General features: G+C 46.1%; 1 protein-coding gene and 1 pseudogene across 2 annotated transcripts in view; both read right to left on the bottom strand.

Annotated features, from left to right (window-relative positions):
- Positions 1–566: 566 nt before the first annotated feature.
- On the bottom strand, positions 567–4899 carry LOC116903825 (annotated as a pseudogene).
- A 6075-nt stretch (positions 4900–10974) lies between these two features.
- Positions 10975–22851, bottom strand: part of Tulp3 (TUB like protein 3) — a 38296-nt gene continuing 26419 nt past the window's right edge. Inside the window, exons 5-12 of one of the 2 annotated variants that reach the window (XM_032905595.1) lie at positions 16571–16698; positions 16148–16345; positions 15284–15396; positions 14403–14517; positions 13943–14036; positions 13501–13599; positions 12575–12746; positions 10975–11717 (exon numbers count right to left, since the gene is read on the bottom strand). In XM_032905595.1, the coding sequence (XP_032761486.1) occupies positions 12577–12746; positions 13501–13599; positions 13943–14036; positions 14403–14517; positions 15284–15396; positions 16148–16345; positions 16571–16698 (917 nt within the window). In that variant the 3' untranslated portion in view covers positions 10975–11717; positions 12575–12576. The remainder of the gene's footprint in view (positions 11718–12574; positions 12747–13500; positions 13600–13942; positions 14037–14402; positions 14518–15283; positions 15397–16147; positions 16346–16570; positions 16699–22851) is intronic. The other variant, XM_032905594.1, reaches the window with a different exon arrangement.

Here is a 22851-nt window from a genome sequence, read left to right as displayed (position 1 = left end):
TAATTCTAGTAATTTCAGCACCTGGGGATGGGGGTTAGGCAGCAGGGTCAATAATTCAAAGTCTTCTCTGTGACATTTAGGACTTCAAGGGCGGCATGGGATCTACAAGACTTTGTCTCAGAACCCGTAATGAATAAGTAAATAAATAAATTGGGTAAAAAGGGGGAAAAAAGGGGGCTGGAGAGATGGCTCAGTGGTTAAGAGCACTTACTGCTCTTCCAGAGGTCCTGAGTTCAATTCCCAGCAACCACATGGTAACCATCTGTAATGGGATCTGATACCCTCTTCTGGTGTGTCTGAAGACAGCTACAGTGTACTCATATATAATAAATAAATAAATCTTAAGAAAGAGGAAGAGGAGGAGAAGGAGGAAGAGGAGGAAGAGGAGGAGGAGAAGGAGAAGGAGAAGAAGAAGAAGAAGCAGAAGAAGCAGCAGTAGCAGCTTGGGAATGATTGACCAGAAAAGGGCAGATAGGAGTAGACTTTGTTTCACTTTTCAATATTATTCCTGTCAATTTTATGAATCTCTTCGTAATGTTTACTAGAGTCGCCGAAGAGGTGAGCCACTAGCCATGCCTGCCAGGGATCTTCTGGAATGGGTCAGCCTCTAGGTATGTCTAGGAAGAATTACGGAGAGTCGGAAGGCACGCCCTGACTGGGATGTTGATCGCTAATCTCTGCAGAGGCAGTGTGAGCAGCTTCTCAGACTCCTGCCTCCTGGCCTTCTCCCCGTGGTAGACAGTATCCTCAAACTGTGAGCCAAAGTAAATCCTTTCCCTGTTAAGTTGCTTTTAGCAGGGCATTTTATTACTGCAACAGAAAAGTTACCAAGACACTCTATTAATACCTAAGCTAAGCTAGTGTAAAATAGACCAAAAGCAAAACCAGACCACATCTAACAATTTACCATTTTATTTCTTTTAAACATGTGGCTGTCATAAGAAAACCATCAGGAACTGGTCCCAGGGATCAAACTTGGGGATGTTAGGCTTGGCAGCAAGCCCCCTTACCTGCTGAGCCATCTAGCCAGCCCTCGATTTTAAAAGCATCTAAATCCTGGCTCTTTTTCACCAGCCGTCCTCATTCCCTCTTCAAACTTGCCTTCTTGCTCCCAACTTACACAAAGAACTGCTGGCCAATCATTCTAGAAATGTTGGGGAATCATGGAAAGAAAAATGTAAGTATGCAGATTGTCCTGAGTTTCCGGGACCCCTTTAAACTAAAGATGAGTCTAAAAGGTGGTCACAGGCTAGGAAGACTCCTATGCACTGCTGTAGATCAGATGCGGGATGGTGCACAGAGACCCTTGTAGAGAAAGGGCTAATTGGCGGCTTGGGCAATTAGGGGGTGAGTAGGGGCCCTTAGGAGGTGGAGTCTGATGGGAGATCCTTAGGCCATTGGGGGGTTTGCCTTCCAGGGAGCATGGAGGACCTGGCCTACCCTCCTCTCTTTTGCTATCTACCCCCTTACCTAGAGTGATAGATCCCACCTAACCAAAAGGTAGAAATTCCGCACCCAGGTGCCAAGGACTTGGGAGGTCATTTAGTTAAAAACAAAAATAGTCATTGTTATCCATTTAAATAAGTATCTTGTTATAGACTGTTCCTGTGGGATGACGTCACAGGTGAGGCAGGCACAAGATAGAATGAGGCCCGTCATTGGGCGAGAAGGAAGGGTGGGCGGGAGACAAGTTTGAAGGAAGAGGAGGAGACAGGAACGGAAGAGGGAGGAGGTTGCAGAGAAGTGGTGGAGACAATATGGAGGCTGACGTTAAGATTCCACGCCGTACCTTTACAGGTTGTTATGAATGTTCTTAAGGGATGGGTGTGTGCAGGGCTTTGTATGCTTAGGTGGGCAATTATATCCTAGCAATTGGATCAGAGGTTATTGTGTTGTGTGGTCTTTCATTTTTTTTTTCTTTTTTCCGGAGCTGGGGACCGAACCCAGGGCCTTGTGCTTGCTAGGCAAGCGCTCTACCACTGAGCTAAATCCCCAACCCCTTTGTGTGGTCTTTCATGTAGCGATTTAAGTGTAAGAAAGTATGAGGCGGCTGGGGACACTGGGCCACCGCAGAATTGGGACGTGTGTTTCTGGCATGGAAACCTGCCATGGGAACTAGATAGGTAGAGAGATTGCTACAGGCTCAGAGAGAGGCCTTCAACAGTGTGATAGGGGATGGAGCAAAGCGTGTGAGAGGCTTTGCTGACCGAGACTTAAGATATCCAGCAGATATCTTGGAGCACTGTGGTGCTGGACCTAGAACAGGATAAAAGACAGCATTCTATTTTTTTTTATATTTTTACAACAACATCTTTCGGTTATTGAAAGGGGATCCCTAACAAACCCAACTGTCTACGGGTAAACCCTACCCCTCTTGCTTAATACAGAACTGAGGCAAGAGTCATTTAGTGTGCAAATTGGCAAAACAAATGTGGAGGGGTAGGGCTTCTTGAAATGATGTTCCCAATCAACTTGTGGTTTACTCTTTCACAGTACCAACCTTTGAAGAGTAAAATGTAACCAGAGATCTCTTAAGAATTCACAAACGGACCTTCATCTTGGCGCTCTGCTCCGAACACAAAAGGTACATACGACATCTTTAATAATACGCAGTATGGCAGAAGCTTTGTGTTGCCATTAGCAATGTCTACCCCTCCTTGTTCACAAGTGTACCTCTGCTAATCACAATTACATCACTAAGTCTGTTGGTTTGGGGTTCTTAAATTTGTTAAAACTGAAAATATTTTTAAAAGATTTATTTATTTATTATATACACTGTAGCTGTCTTCAGACACACCATGAGAGGGCATCAGATCCCATTACAGACGGTTGTGAGCCACCGTGTGGTTGCTGGGATCTGAACTCAGGACCTCTGCAAGAGCAGTCAGGGCTCTTAACCACTGAGCCGTCTCTCCAGCCCAAAACTGGAAAATCTTTGGGTAAGGGCTCTATTCATTTGATTCAAGGTTATAGACTTCCATGGTATTCAGAAATTCATTGCCAATCTTCCCACTACATAAATGGCACAGTTGTGATCTCAGCATTGCTCCTTGGTGAAGTCATATTTCCCATCATCCTCCATTCATTTCTAGTTGGATCATACATCTCCATACAGCTGATGGCATGAAATCCATCAAAGCCACCACCTACAAATGGTTTTCCACCAAGAACAGCAACTCCAGCTCTTCCCCTAGACACATTCATGGGTGCAAATAAGTCCAGGTGTCATCTTCATGATTGTATCGTTCTACTGTGTTCAGACAATTCCAAGATTCTGCACCTCCAATTACATACAAAGAACCACCAAGTTCACAAACTGCAGACTGGTGTCTACGTAGGTTAAGAGGAGCCCAGTGGGGCTGGAGAGATGGCTCAGTGGTTAAGAGCACTGACTGCTCTTCCAGAGGTCCTGAGTTCAAATCCCAGCAACCACATGGTGGCTCACAACCATCTGTAATGGGATCTGATGCCCTCTTCTGGTGTGTCTGAAGACAGCGACACTGTACTCATATACATAAAATAAATAAATCTTAAAAAAAAAAAAAAAAAAAAAAAAAGGAGCCCAGCTTGTCCACAACTTTGTTACAGGATCAAATACATCCCAATTTTTCAGGCCTTTTTGACCATGTGGATCAGAGCCACCAACAGTGTACAATTTCCCATTCGGGGCACACACTCCTGCATTACGACAGTTAGTTCTCAACTCTGGAACAGAGGTCTGGCCATCAATGCTTGGATCACACATTCTCATCTGAGTGTCCATTTGATCCGCCCACCGCATAGAGCTGTCCCATCAGCACAGCCATTCGAAAGCAGGCTCTTGGTGTTCTAATGGGAGCAAGGAAGCACTCAACTGTTCGAAGACACTCCTCTCTGTCATGACCACCTGCAGCCATGAGTTCGCTCTTCATCTGTCCTCAGTCCAGACCATGTGTACTGCATGGGAGACATGGGCTGCATCTTAAAGCTTAAGCTTTTGCTCGGTGTTGGAGTACTTGTTGGTGAGCTCTGTGGACTGTCCCGCCCATGAAGGAAAATGACACAGAATGAACCATCCAACACAGCCAGGCACAAACGAGTAAGTGTTATTTGAAGTCTTATTTCCACTCACGCTTAGGACTTTGCACTGAAGCGTTTGGAGAAGAGAGACCTCCAGTGGAACTACCACTTACCGGCTTATGGCCATTCTCAAGGGGCGGCTTTTTCTGCACAAACTGAATGTGGTCCTCATCACTGCCAAACACCTCAGCCTGTGGGTCTAGTGGTTCCCAACAAGCAGCCTGTGGGCTGCGTAGTACCAGGTTTGAAACTTTGTGTACAATTTGCCATTGCCGGGCAAGCAAACATTATCTTCAAGCACTACCTCCAACCTTAGTCTCTGAAGCTCAAGAAACTCCTCCTCTTCTGAGATTTGTAACAAATGCTCCTGAGTATAAGCGTCAACTTTATTCAACAAACAGGAGTCTCCCATCCAACTTGCAAAGCTTCGGTAAGAGATCCGGCTAGCAGCATCCGCTCTAGAGAGTAAATAATCTCCTAGACCTGCTTTACTCCGACCATCTTCAGCTTCTTTGCGGCAGAATGAACATCTTTTACAAATTCCTTATCGGCTTTCAACTGAGCACTGTATGCGTAATTCAGCAAGACTTCGACAGCTTCTGGATTGAGATCACCTGACTTCACATGAGGAAATCCTCGTGTGTCACTGTCACTATTAAAGATTTCAAATAGATAGGGGCTACCTCAAGCCAGGACTGCCCTGTGTGCTAGCATTTCATGGCCCCAGACCTGAAGTCAAACATCACAGAACTGCCCACTTTTCCTCAAGGCACTTAATTTGGCAACAGAAGATTCAATAAAATTCTCATCTTCAAACATCAAATATCCATTGGGAACCATTTTTTCCTTATAAATTTGGCAACTGTGGCTGAAGAGAAATGTGTCACTGAAAACACAAATGGTCCTAAGACGGAGTTCATTATGGAACAAAGCACTTCGTTATGGTGTGAAGGCAGGTGGCTGAGTGAAGTCTTAGTTGTTAATGGTGGTTCCAAAACTATCAGGCTTGAAATGATGTAGTCAAGTCCTTAGACGCTGTAGATGTGAATTTCTTCTGGGATGATCATGAGTCATAGTCTGGGTCATCTCTGAAGAGATAGTGAAATTCATCAACAGAGCTTCGCTGGGCTGCAGGCAGAAGGCACTGAGAGGGGGGAGGGGCAACCAGTCGGGAGGCTGAGGAAAACCACTGAGTACTCGCAGGAACTTGCTTGCTGCCACGGCACGCCTAGCACCTCTGAGCGATCGGCCTCCACTCACGTCCCCAAAACACTCGGTCACATGCTTTAAAAGTGTTTTTTTTTTTTTATTGTCTATTAATCTGGGCATGGTGGTACACATTTTTTTAAAGATTTATTGATTGATTGATTGTGTATACAGTGTTCTGCCTGAATGCCAATAGAGGGCACCAAGATCCCATTACAGATGGTTGTGAGCCACCATGTGATTGCTGGGAATTGAACTCAGGACCTCTGGTAGAGCAGCCTGGTCTGCATAGCGAGTTCCACGCCAACCAGGGCTCCATAGTGAGACAAAACAACAAAATTGTCAGGTAAGGTCAGGGCTGCTTTCCTTGAATGGCTCGTTACTTTTGGTAAAAGTAGAGAAGTAGGCATGCGGTAGGTAGGGTCAGGACTCATTTCTAGCTACCCAGCTTCATCCATTTCATCCATGATAACTTTTTTTTTTTGTATGAGGATCCCCAGAAAGAAAATCATTCCTCTCTCTCTCTCTCTCTCTCTCTCTCTCTCTCTCTCTCTCTCTCTCTCTCTCTCTCTCTTGTCTTTCTATGCAGTACTGTTTGTCCTGGACTCACTATTTAGACCAGCTAGCTTTGAACTCACAGAAATATGTCTGTCTCTGTCTCCCAAGTGCCGGGATTAAAGCCGCCTGGCACAAGATCTAATTTTTAAGAAAGGGTGTGTGAAGCCAGGAGGTGGTGGTGCACACCCTTAATCCCAGCACTCAGGACCAGAGACAGGGGTATCTCTGAGTTTGAGGCCAGCCTGGTCTACAGATCAAATTCCAGGACAGCCAGGCCTACACAGAGAAACCCTACAAAACAAAACAAAAATGGTGTATGAACATTTTGCCTGCATGTATTTTAATCCCAAAAAATTCATGGGGAGAGACCACTAACACAAATCATGGCCAAATTCAGTAATTAAAGCAAGTAAATAATTAAAGCAAACTTTTTTATTGGCCCCTTCCCCCTAAGGCAGGATTCCAGGGGCCAGCATTGGATGTGAGGGAGATAGGATTTTATAGACCAGAGGGAGGGGTTTCCAAATGTGGTGTCTGTGGGCAAAATAGGCAGGGTTACAGGAGCAGAGCACAAATATAGCAAGCCAGTCATAAGGACCATCTGCAGCAAAGTCATGGTTGCAAGGTGGTGTTACAAGGTAGTCATAACAACAGGTGGTTAGAACAACCTTTTCAGACAAAGGCTGTAAATTGGTTATAAAAAGACTTTTGAAACAAAGACATGATTACTGTGTCCTGGGATGGGCAGTACAGAACCATTTGTAGTTAAGGTCACATGACATAGCCCAATCCTTGAGCAACGGGTTTAATCACAAACAGGAATGAGCCTAGTTTGTCTTTACTATGAGATGGCTTTTAAGCCTGAGATGGAAGGAGGCTGGTTCGTCAGTTTGCCTGTTCACTGTGTGTGTTTCTGGTGCCTGCTGAAGTCAGAAGAGGGTGTTGATCCCTGGAACTGGAGTTCCCGATGGTTGTGAGCTGTCGTGTGAGTACTAGAGGTTAAACTCACATTCTCCGGAAGAGTCACAGGTGCTCTTAGCCTCTGAGCCATCTCTCCGAGCCAGAATGGGGAGTGTAGCTTAGAGGGGAGAGTTTGCATGTGCGCGCGCGCGCACACATACACACACACACACACACACTTTTTTTTTTACTAGTTGTCTTAGGGTTTTACTGCTGTGTAAAGACACCATGACCAAGTCAACTCTTGTAAGAACAACATTTAACTGGGGCTGGCTTACAGGCTCAGAGGTTCAGTCAATTATCATCAAGGCAGGAGCATGGCAGCATCCAGGCAGGCATGGTGCTGGCTGAGCTGAGTGTTCTGAATCTTCATCTAAAGGCTGCTAGGAGAATGCTGGCCTCCAGGAAGCTAGGATGAGGGTGTTAAAGCCCACACCCATAGTGACACACCTATTCCAACAGGGCCACGCCTACTCCAACAGGGTCATACCTTCTAAAAGTGTCATTCCCTGGGCCGAGCATATACAAACCATCACACTAGAGTTTTCACACCTTGAGAGGATTGCTCTGTAATATTGGGTGGTGTGGAGGTCACCAGGTTAAGAACGTGTAGTGTGCATTTTTGGCCACAAAGTGGCACCAAACCCTTCTTACTTTCTTCCCTTACAATGGAGGCAAAGTTTATGGTTGTACTGGAGTCTTTTATTTATCTAGCTGTGTAAACCAGATAGGCCTTAAAGGTTTCTGGCCTTGAGACCTAGAGTGCTGGAATTACAAGCATGTGATTGTAAGACTGAGGATTAACACACACACACACACACACACACACACACACACACACACACAAGCAAACCTTTGATAAAGACCAGAAAGGGAGGGGGGGTTGGAGAGATGGCTCAGAGGTCAAGAGCACTGGCTGCTCTTCCAGAGGTTCTGAGTTCAATTCCCAGCAACCACATGGTGGCTCACGACCATCTGTACATATAGGACAAAAGAATTGACAAGTGTCAACCTAATGGATGACATAACTAGTAAAACAGACGCTTACTTTAGGGCATGGGGACCAGAGGGTGGCTCAGCTGATAAAAGAATTTACCACGAGAGCACGACAATGCCTGTTTGGTTTGTTTGTTTCTGAGTCAGAGTCTCTCTACATAGCTTTGCTGTTCTGGAACTCATGTAGATCAGGCTGGCTTCAGACTTGCCAAGACCAGTCCAGTCTGGTTTGAAGTCTGTAATCCCAGCTCTGGGCCAAAGACAGGCTAATCCCTGGTGACACCAGCCAGCTAGCTTAATCCTTGGCGCCACTGGCCACTCAGCCTAGTCTAACCTTAGGGCAGAGGCCTTTTCTTAGAAAATGAGGACACCAAAGGATAACCCTTAAGGTCAACCTCAGGTCTCCACATGGAAGTGTATCTTCCCCCACATACACATGAACACATGTGCATACAACACAGCTACCTACAAAACGGGGTACTTGTCAGGTATAGCCTAAACTACATAGGTATAGGCTAGCCTAGGGCAACATGAGGTTTTTGTCTTTAAAAAAGACCAGAGGCTGAGCACAGTGGGGCACACCTCTGATCCCGGCACTCAAGAGGCAGTGTCTACGGACTTCTGAGTTCAAGACCAGCCTAATCTACACAGTTAGTTCCAAGCCAGCTAGGACCAGCTGTATGCCACATAAAGATCTTGACTTTACAAAGAAAAATTCATACAGGGCCTCGGTACATAGCCAAAGCTAGTCTCAAATTCAAATGCTCCCTCACTCAGCAGCCCAAGGGCTGGTGTTACAGGCGGGTCACCATGCTTAGTGACTTCTGTTTAAAAAGAGGGCTGAGAGTGTGACTGAGCATGTGTGAGGGCCTGGACTCCATCACCAGCACTGAAAGAAAGAAAAACCTCTATCACTGAATGTTAGATAAAAGTGTTACAGGAGAATTTGGACCTCAGCACTTGAGGCATGGCTCAGTGGTTAAAAAGCACTTGCTGCAATTCCAGGGGACCAGGGTTCAATTCTTGGTGCTCACACAATAGCTCATTACCACTTGTAACTCCAGTTAGAGCAGACTCGACGCCCTGCTATGGTCTCTGTGGGCAGCGGGCACACATGTGCAGGCAAAAAAAACAAAAACCCATACACAAAAGATTACTGAGACCTGCTTCCACCTCACCAACAAACAAACAAACAAACAAAAAAACCCCAAGCTAATAATACACCTTGGTTACACAAAATTATGCAAAAGATCAGATTATTAAGAACTACATTCTCAGTTGGGGCTCTTGATTTTTTTCCCTCTTTATTGCTAACAGGGGGAGTAAAAGTCCATAAAGGTCTGTGGGTACAGGTTTTCTCACTCTCCAAGTGTCAACATCAGGTGACACATGGTCAATTACATGTGCCCAGAGCTCTTGGTCTCAGTGCTCAAGAGGCTGAGGTAGGAGGGGTACGAGTTCAAAGGCAGCCTGGGCTACACTTTCCGGTCTACCCTTGAATACACAAAATCCTCTCTAAATACACACACACACACACACAGTCTGTTTTACTGATAAATATTTCGCTTGTTTTGATGCACCAGTGAACAAAACCAACAAAAGATCCAGCAGGCTGACCAGTGTAGGCGTTCAAGATGATGTGGCCTGGCCATCCAGGGCCCCTGGCACACTGTGCTCAGTTCCATGATCCATGCAGAGCGCTCCGAGATCTTGAGTATGATGCGTCTATGCTGTCTCCTAAAGAGGTTTCTTAGTCTGTGGTGCAGTCCCCCGCCCCCAAGCCCTGGCTACTTGGGCTCAAAAAACTAAAAGAACATTCCCACAGAACACAACAGGAAGAACCCCGAGGGATGGGATTCTGGCAGAGCGACATCTTTATATAAATTATCTTTATTTATATGGTATACAAAAGGTATAAATAGGATTCATGTAAAACCTGCACACTCAAGCTGAGAGTCCGTGAAATGGGAGTATACAGCTCTTTAAAGCTGGCCAGAGGTCAGACCCGGTGACCCATAGCCCCACCCTCCTTAAGTGGGGACAATTGAGCAACTTTCAGCTCAACAAAGGTGGCGGGGAAAGTGGGTAGCAGAGGTGTGTCAGGTTCCAGAGCACATTTATGAAGAAGGCACTTAATGGGAAGCATGCCTGAGGCAGAAACTGACATCTGAAGGGACAGGCAAGACACTGGGACAGCACAGGTCTCACCTCCCAGATCTCACGCCAGCATCATGCCGGACGCTGAGCCGGGAGTCACAGGACGCAGGCATGAAGGGACCTCCTCCGCCTCCATATAGGCAAAACCATGGAGTATGACCCTTGACCCACGCTGGGAAGCAGTTTGGGAGTCTGGGACCACTGAATGTAGACCCAGGGTTTTTGAATTCTCAAGTTCAGGTACACTGTAGGCTGGGGAACTTGAGGAGTTTGTCATGATTCGCTGGGAGATGCTCAGGCCTCAGAGCCTCGAGTACGCGGGGCAGTGTCTGCACTGGTGTGGGCCAGGCTCTGAGGCTGGAGGACAAAGCTGACGGATGGGCAAGGCCTGTGGATGACACTCCTGCCTCGAACAAGACACTAGACTAAGATGCTGGAGAGCAGGGATTCCAGAGATCTGGCCACAGCCATGCTCTCGAGATGGCTGCCCAGCAACCTGCTCTAAGGATAACAAAGAGGGAGGCTGGGACGACAGAGCCTTTCAGACCCTACGGACAAGCTAGTGTCACGTGCTCCACGACGGCAGATGACACTCTACAACCATAAGGTTCTTGAGGCAAAAGCTACCGAGAGTGGATTCGGCAAGAATTCCTCTTAAGAGTCAGTCTGAGGGTTGGGGATTTAGCTCAGTGGTAGAGCGCTTGCCTAGGAAGCGCAAGGCCCGGGTTCAGTTCCCAGCTCAAAAAAAAAAAAAAAAAAAAGTCAGTCTGTTGCTGGCATGGTAGCACAGGCCTTTAATCCCAGCACTTGGGAGGCAGAGGCAGGTGGATCTCTGAGGCCAGTCTGGTCTACAGAACAAGTTCCAGGGCAGCCGGGGCTACACAGATCCACGGGGAAAAAATAAAAATAAAAAGTCAGTCTGCTGTTACTGAAAAGTAAACCGTGCCCACTCTCCACTTATGTTCTGGGAAATGCTCCAGCCTTGGAGAACAGGGACACATCCAGGGCAGGTCCGCAGACCAGCGTCTCAGGCCAATGCCCACTTTGTAAATAAAATTTTATTGGGACACAGCTACACTCTTTGTGCACCAACTGGTTATGGCTGTTTTGTGCTAAAGAAGCTAACTGGACTCAGTGCAAGAGACCATTGGCTGAGAAAAGTCTGCAGGCTCCTGGGCTAAAGGCATCCAAAGGAATAGCCCCCCCTTTTGAAAGGGGCTTCAAAAAAGGAGGCCCAAGTATTTAGTCATTAGAACCTGATTCTGTCGGAAGTGCCCGAGCACACGAAAGCTACACTCACCACACAGAATCTGTTATCCAATCAGGAGACACCAGTGTGCCCGAGTTATCTACCTCCCTGTGCTTTAAACCACCTCTCACCCACGAGAAGCTATAATCTGTGACCAGGTCTCTGAAGTTCAGAGAAGGCATGAACGAGTATGTGGAAGCATGCGTCCACGTGTGTATAAACGTGTGCATGTATAAGCACACACACGCACATACACACACACACACACACACACACACACACTCGATCATTCCCCAGAGGGGCAGAATGCTGCTTTTCTTGTGCTAGGGCGGGGTGAGGGCAGCAGCTTTCTGCTCCTGAAGGCTCTGTGGTGAAGACGCGCCCCCTCTTGCTGCTTTTCATTCACAGGCCAGCTTGCTGTCAAAGCTCGACAGCCCGATGGCGAAGGCTTGAAGTGCGCACAGTGGGTAGTTATAGTCCAGTGTGAACACGTCGTCCGCCACGCGTCCGAACTGCATGACTATGTAGTCAGCTGGAAACAGAAAGAGATGAACGCGTTAGAGCTGCAGTTCTCAGCCTGTGGGTCGGACGGCCCTTTCACAGGGGTCACGTGTCAGATGCCCACGTTACGATTCGTTATCAGCACCAAAATTACAGTCATGAAGCAGCCATGAAAATAACCGTGTGGTTGGGGACGGGGGTGGTTTGTCACCACAATGTGAGGAACTGATTAAAGGATGGCAGCATTCGGGAAGTTGAGGGGTTAATGTGGTTGTACTGGGAGGTGGGGCTGGGTTAACCGAGTTCTCTTTAAAACAGGCAATGGAGGGGTGGGGATAGTGGCTCAGTGGTATAGCACCTGCCTGGGATGCGGGAGGTACTAAGTTCTAGCCCTAGCCTCACACACAAAATAAGGGAGGGAGGGAGGGAGGGAGGGAGGGAGGAGCTTGCATCTAGGTGTGGTGGTGCATACTTGTCTTCTTAGCATTCAGGAGGCTGAGGCAGGAGGAGCACAGCTTACCAGTTGGGCCTACAGAACCCTGTCTCAAAAAGGTAAGCCCATTCCATTTTCTATGTCTGTTCCTCTCCCTACAGACTGGGAAACCACTCCTGATGAGCAGAGAGGGCAGGAAGAGAGCCTAGGGAAGCAGGTGGGACCAGAGGACAGGCTGCAGTCACCCGCTGGCTGTCACTTGCACCTCACCCACAGTCCTTTGATGTGCCACAGGGAGACGCTCACACTCCCTTCACCCTGTGGTGCCATCTTCCCAAGAGATCATGTTCAGTCACTCCCTCCTGGACAGCTTCCAGGCCACTGTGGACGAGGTCATTTCCGAGCCTGCACGGGGTGTGTCTGCCCGCCCCACCCAGCCCTTCCCACGCACTCACGGTCATTCCCGTGGACTATCTGGAAGTTCTTCACAGACGCCTGAGTGACTCTGCCGTGGAAGTTCAGGACGTAGGACTGGGTGTCGTCGTTCCACACCGGGGCCTTGTTGTGCAGTTCGATCAGGTTCTCCATGGATTTGTTTTGCCATTTGGAAAGCAAGCTCTCGTGCTCCTGTGTGGAGAGAAAACCACTACTTTGTCATTTACTCACAATCCTGAGGGGCAGGGAAAAGGCCACCTCTTCACTTGAAACGGCATCAGAGGACCAAAGGCAAATATCAGCACAAGCTATAGGAGTCTTTTCTGTTTTTTAATTTAATTTAATTTATTTATTTATTACTTATTCACTTTATGTTCCACTCGCTGCCCCCTCCTGGTCACCCATGGAATTCCTTTTTAACAATTTTTCTTTTTTTTTTTTTTTTCTTTTTTTTCCGGAGCTGAGGACCGAACCCAGGGCCTTGCGCTTGCTAGGCAAGTGCTCTACCACTGAGCTAAATCCCCAACCCCACAATTTTTCTTTTTAATTACTGATTTTTGTTTTAATTTGAAGTCACGGGTAATTGTGAGCCGCCACATGTGTCCTGGGAATTGAACCGGGGTCCTCTGGGAGAGGAACCAGTGCTCTTAACCACTGAGCCACCTCTCCAGACTCAGCCTTGAGATTCTGATGTTCTAGCATTTCTTAAATCATCATCTCTGGAATGTCCTGCTCTGGGGATCAGGAGCAGTGGCTTTCCTGATGAATGGTAAGAGAAACAGTCGAGCCTGGGCTTCCAGAAAAAGCAGTTTTTTGAACTGCTCTCTGCTGTACTGTATTACAGCATTAAAGGTGCATTACTGTGTTTTGGAGACCTTTGCTGGTGGAATATAATTTCTCTTCTGTCTTTGAGAGCTGGTCTCACTGGGACTATGTTTTTACTTACGTTTCGTGGTCGAAATGGGATGCGTTCGTGATTCATATTCATCCCTGGAATGATCACGGACATTTTCCTGGGACCTTTGAAACCAAGTACATTTGTTTCCTGAAAGACAGTAGAGTAAGGCAGAATTTGGAAGCGGAAGGGAAAAAGGAACTGTGTTCTACTTTTACAGGCAATGTCCTCTGACACAGAATATGCTGCCTGCACCGAGAGCACCAAAACCAGTTCTGGTTCCTTGCCAGAGCCAAACACAGAGACCGAGAACTGGACACAGGAAGTCAGGCGTGGTGGCGCACACCCGTACCGAGTCTTAGCGCTTGGGAGGTTGAGGTGAGAAGATTGCTTAAGGCCGGGAGTTTGGGGCTAGCCTAGGCACAGAAGTGAGCCCTTGTCACGGAAGGAGGAGAAAAGACAAGAGAGGAAAGCTAGCTGTGGTGGTACACACCTTTAATCCCAGAATTCAGCAGGTTGAAGCAGGAAGGTTGAGAGTTTGAGGCCAGCCTGGAATATGCAGGAAGGCTAGGGCAGACAAGGAGACCCTGTCTAGAAAGAAACAAAACAAAACAAAACAAAAATAACAAAAAAAAAAAAAAAAAAAGAAAAAAAAAAAAAAAAAAGGAGGAAAGAGGAAGGAACGGAAGGCAGGGAAAGATTAAATGCAAAGAGATGGCTTTAATCGTGATTTATTTTTATTGTAGCCTCTGACTAAAGCGTAAGCATCGGGAAAGGGAGGCTAATGCAGAGTTGATCGGAACTGAGCTTGGTGATCTAAATCCCTGAGATGACGTCAGAGGGGGCCGAGGAAACATGGAAGGAGGAGCAGGGGGAAGAGCTGGCTCTGGGCATGGCTAGCATGCAGGAGGGCACCGCAGGGCAGCACCAGGGGCGGTAAGGGCAGCACTTACATAGCAGATGGCAGCCAGCTCCTGTCGGGTGTGGGCCTTTTCCACCAGACCCTGGGCCTTCACTGGGTTGACACCATGGTCGTACACCGTGAACTTGGTTCCCATGAGATTGGATCTAGTATGGGGAGAGAAAGCGACCATGATGATCTGCAGTTTTCTTGAGGACAGAAGTAGAGGGGAGACCCATCTGCCTGCCCCGCCCGCCCCGGATGCCAGCATGGACATCATTTGATATCTTCTTTTTAAACATTTTAATTGTATAGAATTTAATAAATTAATTAATTAATAAAATAAATCACATCATTCTTTTAGTTTTTGAGACTAGTTCTGTGTAGCCCTAGCTGGTTTGGAATTCACAATCTACCTGTTTGTATCTTCCAGGCTCTGGGGTCAGAGGTGTGCACCATTACGCCTCAAGGTTTTCATTAAATTTTCTGCCTTTGTGGTATTTCGAGACAAGGTTTCTTTGAGTAGCCCTGGCTGTCCTGGAACTCACTCTGTAGACCAGGCTGGCCTTGAACTAAGGTCCACCTGCCTCTGCCTCCCGAGGGCTGGGATTAAAGGTGTGAACCTCTGACTAACTTTTTTCTTTTTAAGATTAACACAGCTATGTATTTGAATCATAAAAAGAAAGAAAGAGAGAGAGAGACAGGGGAGGGGGCAGGGAAGGAGGGAGGGAGAGAGAGAGAGAGATCGAGAGATCGCCAAAGCTATGGATGTGTGGCTCAGTGGTGGAGTAACTGCTTACCAAGTGTAAGGCCTCGTTTAATCCCTAGTAACAGAGAAGGGGTGGGGTTGGGGGTGGGGAAGGATACAACAGCCGTTACTCTGAAATCACGGAACTACAGAAGAGATAGGCCAATGATCTGAGGCTCCATCACCTGAGTTTGCCGATGTAACTTTCCCCTTCACGAGACAAATCTGTCGGGTCTGTGGAGACCAGGTAGTTGGACGTCTTGCTCTTTTTTCGCTTCCTACCAGCTAGAAGAAATATCTGAGGAAAGAAAGATGTCAGTCGAGCACAGTCCAGGGAGCCCACAGTCTTAAGTGTAATGATACCATGTGCAAAGAAATCAATCTTAGGGCCCGGCATTGTAGGTCTGTAATCCCAGCACTCAGGAGGCAGAGGCAGGAGGATCTCTGTGAATCTGAGATTCTACAGAGTGAGTTCCAGGACAGCCAGGGCTACATAGAGAGACCCTGTCTCAAAAAAACAAAAACAAAACAACAACAAAAACCAAACAAACAAAAAACCAACCAAACCAAAAAAAAAAAAAACCATAAAAATAAGAAAATATACAAATATACAAATGAGAACCAGCACTTGGTGGTCAGCTCAGTGATCAGCTCGGTGGTGGGTGAGCTCAGTGGAGGTCAGCTCTTTGGTGGTCAGCTTAGTGGAGGTTAGCTCAGTGGTGGTCAGCTACCATAGTGCAGGAGGCTGAGCTCCAACCTAACCCAGGGAACTACTTCTCCCCTTGACGGTGGGCAGGGGTGAGGAACTAGAGAGCCTGCCCATGACTTGGATGACGCTAAGAACAGGACTTCTGGGCACACGACCCACTTTCAGGTGCTGTGTGGTCTAAGTAGAGGGACTTCCTGGACATGATCAATTCCTACAACATCCTGTCCTCTTGGGAGCAGCTCAGACTTAGGATGTGGCTTGAGGGAGCAGTACCTGCTTAGCATGCATGGAGTTTTAGCCCTAGTACTAGTAGAAAACGGCCTGGGACCAACCCCTGTACCTTGCGGTTCTCCTCCTTCTCCAGGTGCATATAGTAGGTGGGGAAGAGGCCACGGTCCATGCCTTTCTTATCCCTAGTCACTCTACACTTCACTGTGACACCCCGAGGGGCAGGACTATATGCAAAATCCTCTAAATTCTCCACTTCTCCGAGCTGGGCATCACCCTGCTGGGCTGTCACACCGGAAGCTCCTGTGTCCTGAAAAAAAAAAAAGACTTTAATGTGAGCAACCAGAATCGGGCACAAACCTCACCTCACCCCACCCCCACCCACGACCAACACTTGGTGGACAAACCCTTCTGGCTCTCCCAACCCTGTGCTCACTCCTCTGGCAAAGGGTAACCCGGGTCAAGCAGGGAATCCAGAGCCCTGAGGTAACCAGTGTTTGGGGACAGTTCCTCCAGCTGCTTTAGCACAACATACCGAGGCTGCTTTCTGGCTGGCTCCAGTACTCTCCTTCTCTGACTGAGCTGGTGGGGAGCTGAGGTTTTCCCCTTCATCCTCTGCCTCGTCATCAGGTTCCTCGTCATAGTTCACACTACTCAAGATGCCTGGCAGAAAAAGAAACACTGTCAGCAGTCGACAACTGTGGCTTGAAGGGATCATATTCGAAATAAAGAGTATGGGGGGGGACCCCAGGTAAGACCCTGCCGTGTGCCCACCAACTCCCCTTAAAGCACACCAAACAGCGTGACCCACACCCTACCACCTGGGCTCCATATTCTGGCCCATGACTTCAGCAGAAGACCTCTCTGCTTTCCCAGAGTCCACGCAGGATCTATGAACTGCAGAGACAACTTTGGCACCCAAAAAACCCCAGAAGTCGAGCAGGCCATAACAAACCCCGGCAGAGACAACCCACTGGGGTCGTTTGCTCATCAGAAGCCCAGGCCACTGAGGCCAGAAGACCAGAAACAGAAGCCAAAGGGAAAAACAAAACAAACAAAAAAACCAACCTACCTAACAAAGCTAAACTCAGAAATTAGCACCTAAACCTACAATAACCACAAACCCAGATAACCAGAGGAGAATGTCAGAACAGCACCAACAACAGCCGGGTACCACCTATCACAGCCATAGCCACCTAGTACAGCAAGCCCCGGCTATCCCAACACAGCTGAAATACAAGAACATGACCGGAATTCCAATCTTAAGAAGATCTTATGATACAGGCTGTTAAAGAGGAAGCGACTAAATCCCTTTTAGGAAAATACAATCAAACAGCTAAGGAAAATGACCTGAAAATGTTCATAAAACTGTTCATGACCTGAAAATGGAAATAGAACCAATAAAACACTCACATATGAACTCACCCCCCCCCCTCTCTCTGAGGCTGGAGATAGAAAACCTAGGTAAGCAAACAGGAACCACAGCCATGAGCATCACCAGTGGAATACAAGAGATAGAAGATACTTGATAAATCGATACACTGGTCAAAGAAAATATTAAATCTAAAAAGAAGTGGCAAGGGGAAAAGGTCAAGTGACATATAAATGCAGACCTATTAGAATTACATGAGACTTCTCAACAGAGACTTTAAAGCCAGAAGGGCCTGAGCAAATGTCTTGCAGATTATAAGAGACCACAGATGTCAGCCCAGACTACTATACGCAGCAAAACTTCAATCACCATAGATGGAGAAAACAAGATATTCCATGACAAAAACCACACTTTAACAGTGCCTATCCATAAATCAGCCCTATAGAACATACTAGGAGGAAAACTCCAATTACAGCCTCCAATTGGAGGCTAATTACATCCAAGAAAACACAGGAAATAATAATGTCACATCAGCAAAAACAAATGAAGGGAAGAATGTAACACACACACACTACCACCACCACCATCAGGAACTGACAGTCACTGGTCATTAATATCAATATTAATGGTCTCAATTCCCAATAAAAAGACACAAGCTAACAGACTGTATACTTAAACAGGTCCACCATTCTGCTGCATACAAGAAACACAACTCAACATCAAAGATAAACACTACCTCAGAGTAAAGAACTAGAAAGAGATTTTCCAAGCAAATGGACTCAAGAAGCAAGCTGGTATAGCCATTCTAATAATAAACAAAATAAACCTTAATTAATTAATACTCATCAAAGGAAAAATCTACCAAGATGACATTTCAATTCTAAATATCTATGCCCCAAATGTAAGGGCACCCATGTTGGTAAAAGAAACAATACTAAAACTTAAATCACACATGGAACCCCACAGATTAATAAGTGGAAGACATTAACATCCCACTCTAACCAGTAGACAGGTCAACACAGAAATAACGAAACTAACAGATGTTATGATTCAAAGGGACCTAACGGATATCTACAGAACATTTCACCCAAACACAAAAGAATATACCTTCTTTTCAGCACCTCATGGTACTGTCTTCAAAACTGACCATATATTCAGTCACAAAACAAGCCTCAACAGATACAAGGAAACCGAAAGAACCAACTGTATCTTATCAGACCACCACAGAGCAAAGCTAGACTTCAGAAACAACAGAAGCTCACAAACTCATGGAAACTGAACAACTCTCTACTCAGTGACCACTGGGTCAGGGAAGAAATAAAAAAAGTAAAGTAAATAAAAAAAGTAGAATTCAATAAAAATGAAGGCACAGCATACCCAAACTCATGGGACACAATGAAAGCAGTGCTAAGAAGAAAGTTCACAGCACTAAATGCCTTTGTAAAGAAACTGGAGAGGGGGGCTGGAGAGATGGCTCAGCAGTTAAGAGCACTGACTGCTCTTCCAGAGGTCCTGAGTTCAAATCCCAGAAACCACATGGTGGCTTACAACCATCTGGTATCTGATGACCTCTTCTGGTGTTTCTGACAGCTACAGTGCACTCATATAAATAAAATAAACAATTAAAAAAAAAAAGGTTGGCGAGATGGCTAAGAACATTGGCTGCTTTTCCAGAGGTCCTGAGTTCAAGTCCCAGCTCTGATGCTCTCTTCTGGTGTGTCTGAAGATAGCAACAGTATACTTACATATATTAAACAAATATTTATTAGACAAAAGGAACATGGAGATCACATACTATTGACTTGACAGCACGTTGAAAGCTCCAGAACAAGGAGCAAACACAGCCAAGAGGAGAAGACAGAGGAAATAGCCAAACTCAGGGCTGAAATCAGTAAAACAGAAACAAAGAAAACAAATAATCAAGGAAATAAAGAATTGGTTCTTTGCAAAATTCAGTAAGAGACAAACCCTTAGCCAAAGTAACTAAAAGGCAGAGAAAGAATATACAAATTAATAAAATCGGGGTTGAGGATTTAACTCAGTGGTAGAGCGCTTGCCTAGCAAGCACAAGGCCCTAGGTTCGGTCCCCAGCTCGGAAAAGGAAAAAAAAAAAGCTAAACAAATTAACAAAATCAGAAATGAAAAAGGAACTTAACAACAGACATCCTAGAAACTAAAAAAAAAAAAAAAAAAAAAAAGAAAAGAAAAGAAAAAGAAAAAATTGGAAAATTTAAAAGAAATGGACAATTTTCTTGAAAGATACCACTTATCAAAATTAAGTCAAGCCCAGATAAATAATCCACATAGATCTGTAACCCCTAAAGAAATAGAAGCAATCATTAAGTTTTCCCAACCAAAAAAAGGCACAGGGCCACATGGTTTAGCAGAAAGTCTACTAGACTTTCAAAAAAAGAAAGAAAATTTCAGACCTATTTCCTTTATGAGCATCGATGCAAAAATACTCAGTAAAATTCTCTCAAAGGGAATCTAAGACACATCAACAACATCATCCCCCTTGATTAAGTAGGTTTCGTCCCAGGGGTGCGGGGCTGGATGCAACTCCTCGTAATTAAAGCAACACACAGTGATCCAATAGCCAACTTTAAGTTAAATGGAGAGACACTTAAAGCAATTCCACTAAAACCAGGAACAAGACAAGGCTGTCCACTGTCTCCATATCTACTCAATATAAGACTTGAAGTTTTACCTAAAGCAGTAAGACAACTAAAGGAGACCAAGGGGATACAGATTGGAAAGGGAACAGTCCAAATACCGCCATTTGTAGATGATATGACAGCACATGTAAGTGCTACCAGAGAACTCCTACAGCTAACGAACACCATCAGCAAAGTGGCTGAATATCAAATTAACAAATAAATAAATTAGCAGTTCAGTAGCCCTCCTATGTAGAAATGATAAATGGGCTGAGAAAGAAATCAGGAAATAGGGTTGGGCATTTAGCTCAGTGGTAGAGCGCTTGCCTAGCAACCGCAAGGCCCTGGGTTCGGTCCCCAGCTCCGACAAAAAAGAAAAAAGAAAAAGAAATCAGGAAATAACGTCCTTCACAATAGCCACAAATAATAGAAAATATCTTAGCATAAGTCTGACCAACCAAAGACCTGTATGACAAGAACTCCGAGAACAGAGAGACTGAAGAAGCTATCAGAGGGTGGAAAGATCTCCCTTGCTTGTGAATTGGTAGGATTACCATAGTAAAAATGTCCACCTTATCAATTCAATTACAGATTCAATGCAATTCCACTAAAAGTCCAACACAATTCTTTACAGACCCTGAAAGAACAATTCTCAACTTCATAAGGAAAAACAAAAAACCCAGGCTGTCTGATTTCAAGCTGTACCTCAGAGCCACAGTAATGAAACCCTGATGATACTGGCAGAAAAATAGACCGGTTGATCAATGGAATCGAAGCAAAGACCCAGAAGTAAACCCACACACCTAGGGATACTTGTTTTTTGACAAAGAAGCCAAAACCGCACAGTGGAAGAATGAAAGTGATGCTGGGCTAACTCGATGTCTACATGTAAAAAGAACTCATACAAGCCACATCTATCACCCTGCACAAAACTCAGGTGGATCAAAGGCCTCAAAATAAAACCACGTACGCTAAACCTGACAGAAGAGAAGGTGGGGAATAACCGTGAGTGCGTTGGCACAGGAGACAAGTGCCTGAGCAGAACACTAACAGCTCAGGCACTAAGACCAACAATCAATACACAGGACCTCGGGAAACTGAGAAGCTTCTGCAAGGAAATAGACACTGTCCAAAGAACAAAATGGCAGCCTACAGAATGGAAAATATCTTCACCCACCCACTCCATGTCTGACGGAAGGCTAATATCTAAGATATATAGACCTCAAGAAAACAGACGTCAACAAACCAAATAACCCAATTTAAAAATGGGGTACAGAGCTGGGTGTGGTGGTACACACTTTTTTTTTTTTTCTTTTTTTTCGGGGCTGGGGATCGAACCCAGGACCTTGTGCTTCCTAGGCAAGCGCTCTACCACTGAGCCAAATCCCCAACCCCTGGTGATACACACTTTTAATTCCAGCACTCACAAGGCAGAAGCAGGCGGATCTCTATGAGTCTGAGGCCAGTCTGGTCTACAAGGTGAGTCCAGGACAGCCAAGGCTCTGGTACCTGTCAGAGTAATAACCCTATCTCAAGAAAACAAAGGAGGGAGGGGTGTATAGATCTAAACAGAATTCTCAACAGAGGAGTGTGTAATGGCTGAGACTCTGGGATTCCATTTTAACACTGCCAGAATGGTTAAGATCAAAACCTCAAGTGACAGCTCCTGCTGGGGAGACTGGGGAGCAGGGGGAGCGCCCCTCCATTGCTGGTGGGAGCGCAGACTCGCACAGTCACTTTGGCAGTTTCTCAGAAAACTGAGAACAGTTCTACCTCAAGAGCCAGCTATACCACTCCTGGGCATACACCCAAAGGATGCCCCACCGCCCCAGGAAGGCACTTGCTCCACCATGTTTACAAAAGCTTTATTTGCAGTAGACAGAAACTGGAAACAACCTAGATGTCCCTCACCTGAAGAATGGATAAAGAAAGTGTGGTTCACGCACACAGTGGGATACCACTCAGCTATTAAAAACAAGGACATCATGAATTTTGCGGGCAAATGGATGGAACTAGAAAATATCATCCTGAGTGAGGTAATCTACGCCCCAAAAGACAACATGGTATATGTTTATTTATAAGTAGATATTAGCCATAAGGTAAAGAATAACTGCTACAATTCCACAGAGTCAAAGGTAAGTAACAAAGAGGATTCAGGGGGGGACGGACATGTGAATCTCTCTGAGAAGGGGAAATGGAATAGACATTGTGGGGGGATGATCTGATGGGATGGAGTGGGGATGGGAACTGGAGGGATCAGGCGGAGAGAGGAGAGAGTACTAGGAGAAACAACTGGAATGAGGGTTGGGGAGAGGAGCATCTCTAGGATGAGTTAGAAACCTAGGGCAACAGAAACCCCCAGGAATCTATGATGGTGACCCTAGCTAAGACTAGCAATGGGGGGGTATGGAGCCTGAAGTGGCCATCTCCTGCAATCAGGCAAGACTTCCGATAGAGTGACTGGGACACCAAGCCAACCACAAACCCTTCCACCTACAACTTGGCCTGCCTATATGTATAGGGATGGAGATGGAGCAGGAACGGACAATGTCTGGTCCAGCCTGAGACCCATGCCATGAGAGGGAGCCTACCCATGACACTGTGCTATACTTGCAGACAGGACCTAGCATAGCCATCATCAGAGAGGCTTCACCAGCACCTGATAGAGACAGATGCAGGGACAGACCCACAGCCGAACATTAAGTGGAGCTGGTGAAATCCTGGGTAAGACAGGGAGGAAGAACTGGAGCCAGAGAGATCAAGGACACTGCAAGAAACCCTACAGGATCA

The sequence above is a fragment of the Rattus rattus genome, chromosome 6 (assembly GCF_011064425.1).
Source record: "Rattus rattus isolate New Zealand chromosome 6, Rrattus_CSIRO_v1, whole genome shotgun sequence".
In the NCBI taxonomy this organism is placed as follows: Eukaryota; Metazoa; Chordata; class Mammalia; order Rodentia; family Muridae; genus Rattus; species Rattus rattus.
The sequence above is the reverse complement of the archived record's forward strand: the minus strand, read 5'-3'. Positions and strand labels throughout refer to the sequence as shown.